This window comes from Diprion similis, chromosome 7 (genome assembly GCF_021155765.1).
Source record: "Diprion similis isolate iyDipSimi1 chromosome 7, iyDipSimi1.1, whole genome shotgun sequence".
NCBI classification, from domain to species: domain Eukaryota; kingdom Metazoa; phylum Arthropoda; class Insecta; order Hymenoptera; family Diprionidae; genus Diprion; species Diprion similis.
Genome location: NC_060111.1, coordinates 283,047 through 290,925, shown reverse-complemented (window position 1 = coordinate 290,925; position 7,879 = coordinate 283,047). Strand labels below are relative to the sequence as shown.

The window sequence follows — 7,879 nt, the reverse complement described above, 5'->3', positions numbered from 1 at the left end:
TTTCACCACTCGTCAGAGTCAATCATTCCTCTTGCGATGCAGTCGTGTAATGACGTAAAATTATGCAATGGAAATGGCTTATGGCCCGAGATGGACAGAAGGAATCGTATACTTTGGTGAAATAAGTAGGACCAACTTGTCTTTTCCAAAATCATTATAGACTTTATTGAAATGTGTACTACAATAATTGGGGTTGGATGTGTTTGTTTCGAATCAAGGATTATATATTAGAATTACGACCAATTTTTTGGATGACGTTTTGCACTAGGGTGGGTGAAGGTTCTCGCAAATCATACGCCCATCCAATTTTTGCAAATAGGTCAACAAATAATGTGGTAATATTCAATCGCAAGAATGGCCATTCGGAGGCCTTATAGTCCCAGGGGGCCGTGTGGTGATGATTGTGAGATGCTTTGCCAGCTGTTAGCAATGCCTCTAGGAAGTTGTCTGCAGGTTTAATCAGTCTGAAATGAATAAATTTCACAGAAGTTGAGCAGTTTTGTAATTACATCTGTTCGTTTCACACGTGTCCCAAGAATGATACGATACGCGATGGTTACGAATAAAATTGACTTGCAAGTCTTTCAAATAGGAGTTCAAAGATATATAGTTTGTGCCTGAGAAAGACGAAATAGGAATGGAGTGGGTAGTATCCTCTACTAGTTCTACTAGTACGTCAGCTGTTATTGAGTACGTAAGCGAACAACGGCTGAAAAGTTACATCCGAAAGACTCATGATTTTCATCGTCATTTCTCTGCTGCTGCTCGGACGCTATTTTCAAGGTGTTTTCTGAGTTCCTAGGGGTCCAATTACTCGAGAGATGGTCATACAAATCGATTCCGAGACGAGGAATTTTCGGCCCCAAAAATGCGCAGAAAAGTAAGGCTAACCCCTTTGGATTTTTGGCGAAAAATTCGACGATTCTGAAGAGTACTGGAATTAATTCTTTGAGGCTCTATTCCGACGTAATTTTATGCGAGGAATCGATTAGGCGCAGTCCCAATACGCTGCGAGCAACGCATCGAAAGTTACAGCCGAAAAACTGAAAATTTTCGTCATCATTTTTTTGCTGTGGGTCCGACGCTCTTTTTCATGTGTTTTCTGAGTTCCTGGGGGTCGAATTACTCTAGAGATGTTCATACAAATCGATTCCGAGACGAGAAATTCTCGGCTCCGAAAATGAGTAAAAAAGTAAGGCTAACCCCTTTGGATTTTTGGCGAAAATTTCGACGATTCCGAAGAGTGCTGAAATAAATTTTTTGAGGCTCTATTCCGACGTAATTTTGCGCGAGGAATCGATTAAGCGCAGTCCCAATACGCTGCGAGCAACGCATCAAAAGTTACAGCCGAAAAACTGAAAATTTTCGTCGTCATTTTTTTGCTGTGGGTCCGTCGCTCTTTTTCATGTGTTTTCTGAGTTCCTGGGGGTCGTATTACTCTAGAGATGGTCATACAAATCGATTCCGAGACGACAAATTTTCGGCCCCGAAAATGAGCAAAAAAGTAAGGCTAACCCCTTTGGATTTTTGGCGAAAATTTCGACGATTCTGAAGAGTGCTGGAATAAATTTTTTGAGGCTCTATTCCGAAGTAATTTTGCGCGAGGAATCGATTAAGCGCAGTCCCAATACGCTGCGAGGAACGCATCAAAAGTTACAGCCGAAAAACTGAAAATTTGCGTCGTCATTTCTCTGCTGTTGGTCCGACGCTCTTTTGCATGTGTTTTCTGAGTTCCTGGGGGTCAAATTACTCTAGGGATGGTCATACAAATCGGATCCGAGACGAGAAATTTTCGGCCCCAAAAATGAGCAAAGAAGTAAGGCTAACCCCTTTGGATTTTTGGCGAAAATTTCGACGATTCTGAAGAGTGCTGGAATAAATTCTTTGAGGCTCTATTCCGACGTAATTTTGCGCGAGGAATCGATTAAGCGCAGTCCCGATACGCTGCGAGCAACGCATCAAAAGTTACAGCCGAAAAACTGAAAAATTTCGTCGTCATTTCTTTGCTGTAGGTCCGACGCTCTTTTGCATGTGTTTTCTGAGTTCCTGTGGGTCGAATTACTCTAGAGATGGTCATACAAATCGATTCCGAGACGACAAATTTTCGGCCCCAAAAATGAGCAAAAAAGTAAGGCTAACCCCTTTGGATTTTTGGCGAAAATTTCGACGATTCTGAAGAGTGCTGGAATAAATTTTTTGAGGCTCTATTCCGAAGTAATTTTGCGCGAGGAATCGATTAAGCGCAGTCCCAATACGCTGCGAGGAACGCATCAAAAGTTACAGCCGAAAAACTGAAAATTTGCGTCGTCATTTCTCTGCTGTTGGTCCGACGCTCTTTTGCATGTGTTTTCTGAGTTCCTGGGGGTCAAATTACTCTAGGGATGGTCATACAAATCGGATCCGAGACGAGAAATTTTCGGCCCCAAAAATGAGCAAAGAAGTAAGGCTAACCCCTTTGGATTTTTGGCGAAAATTTCGACGATTCTGAAGAGTGCTGGAATAAATTCTTTGAGGCTCTATTCCGACGTAATTTTGCGCGAGGAATCGATTAAGCGCAGTCCCGATACGCTGCGAGCAACGCATCAAAAGTTACAGCCGAAAAACTGAAAAATTTCGTCGTCATTTCTTTGCTGTAGGTCCGACGCTCTTTTGCATGTGTTTTCTGAGTTCCTGTGGGTCGAATTACTCTAGAGATGGTCATACAAATCGATTCCGAGACGACAAATTTTCGGCCCCAAAAATGAGCAAAAAAGTAAGGCTAACCCCTTTGGATTTTTGGCGAAAATTTCGACGATTCTGAAGAGTGCTGGAATAAATTTTTTGAGGCTCTATTCCGAAGTAATTTTGCGCGAGGAATCGATTAAGCGCAGTCCCAATACGCTGCGAGGAACGCATCAAAAGTTACAGCCGAAAAACTGAAAATTTGCGTCGTCATTTCTCTGCTGTTGGTCCGACGCTCTTTTGCATGTGTTTTCTGAGTTCCTGGGGGTCAAATTACTCTAGGGATGGTCATACAAATCGGATCCGAGACGAGAAATTTTCGGCCCCAAAAATGAGCAAAGAAGTAAGGCTAACCCCTTTGGATTTTTGGCGAAAATTTCGACGATTCTGAAGAGTGCTGGAATAAATTCTTTGAGGCTCTATTCCGACGTAATTTTGCGCGAGGAATCGATTAAGCGCAGTCCCGATACGCTGCGAGCAACGCATCAAAAGTTACAGCCGAAAAACTGAAAAATTTCGTCGTCATTTCTTTGCTGTAGGTCCGACGCTCTTTTGCATGTGTTTTCTGAGTTCCTGTGGGTCGAATTACTCTAGAGATGGTCATACAAATCGATTCCGAGACGACAAATTTTCGGCCCCAAAAATGAGCAAAAAAGTAAGGCTAACCCCTTTGGATTTTTGGCGAAAATTTCGACGATTCTGAAGAGTGCTGGAATAAATTTTTTGAGGCTCTATTCCGAAGTAATTTTGCGCGAGGAATCGATTAAGCGCAGTCCCAATACGCTGCGAGGAACGCATCAAAAGTTACAGCCGAAAAACTGAAAATTTGCGTCGTCATTTCTCTGCTGTTGGTCCGACGCTCTTTTGCATGTGTTTTCTGAGTTCCTGGGGGTCAAATTACTCTAGGGATGGTCATACAAATCGGATCCGAGACGAAAAATTTTCGGCCCCAAAAATGAGCAAAGAAGTAAGGCTAACCCCTTTGGATTTTTGGCGAAAATTTCGACGATTCTGAAGAGTGCTGGAATAAATTCTTTGAGGCTCTATTCCGACGTAATTTTGCGCGAGGAATCGATTAAGCGCAGTCCCGATACGCTGCGAGCAACGCATCAAAAGTTACAGCCGAAAAACTGAAAAATTTCGTCGTCATTTCTTTGCTGTAGGTCCGACGCTCTTTTGCATGTGTTTTCTGAGTTCCTGTGGGTCGAATTACTCTAGAGATGGTCATACAAATCGATTCCGAGACGAGAAATTTTTGGCCCTAAAAATGAGCAAAAAAGTAAGGCTAACCCCTTTGGATTTTTGACGAAAGTTTCGACGATTCTGAAGAGTGCGGGAATGAATTCTTTGAGGCTCTATTCCGACGTAATTTTACGCGAGGAATCGATTAAGCGCAGTCCCAATACGCTGCGAGCAACGCATCTAAAGTTACAGCCGAAAAACTGAAAATTTTCTTCGTCATTTTTTTGCTGTGGGTCCGACGCTCTTTTTCATGTGTTTTCTGAGTTCCTGGGGGTCGAATTACTCTAGAGATGGTCATACAAATCGATTCCGAGACGAGAAATTTTCGGCCCCAAAAATGAGCAAAAAAGTAAGGCTAACCCCTTTGGATTTTTGGCGAAAATTTCGACGATTCTGAAGAGTGCTGGAATAAATTCTTTGAGGCTCTATTCTGACGTAATTCTGCGCGAGGAATCGATTAAGCGCAGTCCCAATACGCTGCGAGGAACGCATCAAAAGTTACAGCTGAAAAACTGAAAATTTGCGTCGTCATTTCTCTGCTGTTCGTCCGACGCTCTTTTGCATGTGTTTTCTGACTTCCTGGGGGTCGAATTACTCTAGAGATGGTCATACAAATCGATTTCGAGACGAGAAATTTTCGGCTCCGAAAATGAGTAAAAAAGTAAGGCTAACCCCTTTGGATTTTTGGCGAAAATTTCGACGATTCTGAAGAGTGCTGGAATAGATTCTTTGAGGCTCCATTCCGACGTAATTTTGTGCAAGGAATCGATTCAGCGCAGTCCCAATACGCTGCGAGGAACGCATCAAAAGTTACAGCTGAAAAACTGAAAATTTGCGTCGTCATATCTCTGCTGTTGGTCTGACGCTCTTTTGCATGTGTTTTCTGAGTTCCTGGGGGTCGAATTACTCTAGAGATGGTCATACAAATCGATTCCGAGACGAGAAATTTTCGGCCCTAAAAATGAGTAAAAAAGTAAGGCTAACCCCTTTGGATTTTTGGCGAAAATTTTGACGATTCTGAAGAGTGCTGGAATAAATTCTTTGAGGCACTATTCCGACGTAATTTTGCGCGAGAAATCGATTAAGCACAGTCCCAATACGCTGCGAGCAACGCATCAAAAGTTACAGCCGAAAATTGAAAATTTTCGTCGTCATTTTTTCGCTGTGGGTCCGACGCTCTTCTTTATGTGTTTTCCGAGTTCCTGGGGGTCGAATTACTCTAGAGATGGTCATACAAATCGATTCCGAGACGAGAAATTTTCGGCCCTAAAAATGAGCAAAAAAGTAAGGCTAACCCCTTTGGATTTTTGGCGAAAATTTCGACGATTCTGAAGAGTGCGGGAATAAATTCTTTGAGGCTCTATTCCGACGTAATTTTTCGCGAGGAATCGATTGAGCGCAGTCCCAATACGCTGCGAGCAACGCATCAAAAGTTACAGCCGAAAATTGAAGATTTTCGTCGTCATTTTTTCGCTGTGGGTCCGACGCTCTTCTTTATGTGTTTTCCGAGTTCCTGGGGGTCGAATTACTCTAGAGATGGTCATACAAATCGATTCCGAGACGAGAAATTTTCGGCCCTAAAAATGAGCAAAAAAGTAAGGCTAACCCCTTTGGATTTTTGGCGAAAATTTCGACGATTCTGAAGAGTGCGGGAATAAATTCTTTGAGGCTCTATTCCGACGTAATTTTTCGCGAGGAATCGATTGAGCGCAGTCCCAATACGCTGCGAGGAACGCATCGAAAGTTACAGCCGAAAAACTGAAAATTTGCGTCGTCATTTCTCTGCTGTTGGTCCGACGCTCTTTTGCATGTGTTTTCTGAGTTCCTGGGGGTCGAATTACTCTAGAGATGGTCATACAAATCGATTTCGAGACGAGAAATTTTCAGCTCCGAAAATGAGTAAAAAAGTAAGGCTAACCCCTTTGGATTTTTGGCGAAAATTTCGACGATTCTGAAGGGTGCTGGAATAAATTCTTTGAGGCTCTATTCCGACGTAATTTTTCGCGGGGAATCGATTGAGCGCAGTCCCAATACGCTGCGAGGAACGCATCAAAAGTTACAGCCGAAAAACTGAAAATTTGCGTCTTCATTTCTCTGCTGTTGGTCCGACGCTCTTTTGCATGTGTTTTCTGAGTTCCTGGGGGTCGAATTACTCTAGAGATGGTCATACAAATCGATTTCGAGACGAGAAATTTTCGGCCCCGAAAATGAGCAAAAAAGTAAGGCTAACCCCTTTGGATTTTTGGCGAAAATTTCGACGATTCTGAAGAGTGCTGGAATAAATTTTTTGAGGCTCTATTCCGAAGTAATTTTGCGCGAGGAATCGATTAAGCGCAGTCCCAATACGCTGCGAGGAACGCATCAAAAGTTACAGCCGAAAAACTGAAAATTTGCGTCGTCATTTCTCTGCTGTTGGTCCGACGCTCTTTTGCATGTGTTTTCTGAGTTCCTGGGGGTCAAATTACTCTAGGGATGGTCATACAAATCGGATCCGAGACGAAAAATTTTCGGCCCCAAAAATGAGCAAAGAAGTAAGGCTAACCCCTTTGGATTTTTGGCGAAAATTTCGACGATTCTGAAGAGTGCTGGAATAAATTCTTTGAGGCTCTATTCCGACGTAATTTTGCGCGAGGAATCGATTAAGCGCAGTCCCGATACGCTGCGAGCAACGCATCAAAAGTTACAGCCGAAAAACTGAAAAATTTCGTCGTCATTTCTTTGCTGTAGGTCCGACGCTCTTTTGCATGTGTTTTCTGAGTTCCTGTGGGTCGAATTACTCTAGAGATGGTCATACAAATCGATTCCGAGACGAGAAATTTTTGGCCCTAAAAATGAGCAAAAAAGTAAGGCTAACCCCTTTGGATTTTTGACAAAAGTTTCGACGATTCTGAAGAGTGCGGGAATGAATTCTTTGAGGCTCTATTCCGACGTAATTTTACGCGAGGAATCGATTAAGCGCAGTCCCAATACGCTGCGAGCAACGCATCTAAAGTTACAGCCGAAAAACTGAAAATTTTCTTCGTCATTTTTTTGCTGTGGGTCCGACGCTCTTTTTCATGTGTTTTCTGAGTTCCTGGGGGTCGAATTACTCTAGAGATGGTCATACAAATCGATTCCGAGACGAGAAATTTTCGGCCCCAAAAATGAGCAAAAAAGTAAGGCTAACCCCTTTGGATTTTTGGCGAAAATTTCGACGATTCTGAAGAGTGCTGGAATAAATTCTTTGAGGCTCTATTCTGACGTAATTCTGCGCGAGGAATCGATTAAGCGCAGTCCCAATACGCTGCGAGGAACGCATCAAAAGTTACAGCTGAAAAACTGAAAATTTGCGTCGTCATTTCTCTGCTGTTCGTCCGACGCTCTTTTGCATGTGTTTTCTGAGTTCCTGGGGGTCGAATTACTCTAGAGATGGTCATACAAATCGATTTCGAGACGAGAAATTTTCGGCTCCGAAAATGAGTAAAAAAGTAAGGCTAACCCCTTTGGATTTTTGGCGAAAATTTCGACGATTCTGAAGAGTGCTGGAATAGATTCTTTGAGGCTCCATTCCGACGTAATTTTGTGCAAGGAATCGATTCAGCGCAGTCCCAATACGCTGCGAGGAACGCATCAAAAGTTACAGCTGAAAAACTGAAAATTTGCGTCGTCATATCTCTGCTGTTGGTCTGACGCTCTTTTGCATGTGTTTTCTGAGTTCCTGGGGGTCGAATTACTCTAGAGATGGTCATACAAATCGATTCCGAGACGAGAAATTTTCGGCCCTAAAAATGAGCAAAAAAGTAAGGCTAACCCCTTTGGATTTTTGGCGAAAATTTTGACGATTCTGAAGAGTGCTGGAATAAATTCTTTGAGGCACTATTCCGACGTAATTTTGCGCGAGAAATCGATTAAGCACAGTCCCAATACGCTGCGAGCA

The 7,879-nt window shown here is 42.9% G+C and overlaps 1 protein-coding gene across 1 annotated transcript in view; it reads right to left on the bottom strand.

Moving 5' to 3' along the window:
* Nucleotides 1-220: 220 nt before the first annotated feature.
* LOC124408264 (acyl-CoA Delta-9 desaturase-like) overlaps nucleotides 221-7,879 on the bottom strand; it is a 27,071-nt gene continuing 19,412 nt past the window's right edge. Inside the window, exons 2-3 of the mRNA XM_046885100.1 lie at nucleotides 527-680; nucleotides 221-464 (exon numbers count right to left, since the gene is read on the bottom strand). Coding sequence (XP_046741056.1) covers nucleotides 221-464; nucleotides 527-680 — 398 coding nt within the window. The remainder of the gene's footprint in view (nucleotides 465-526; nucleotides 681-7,879) is intronic.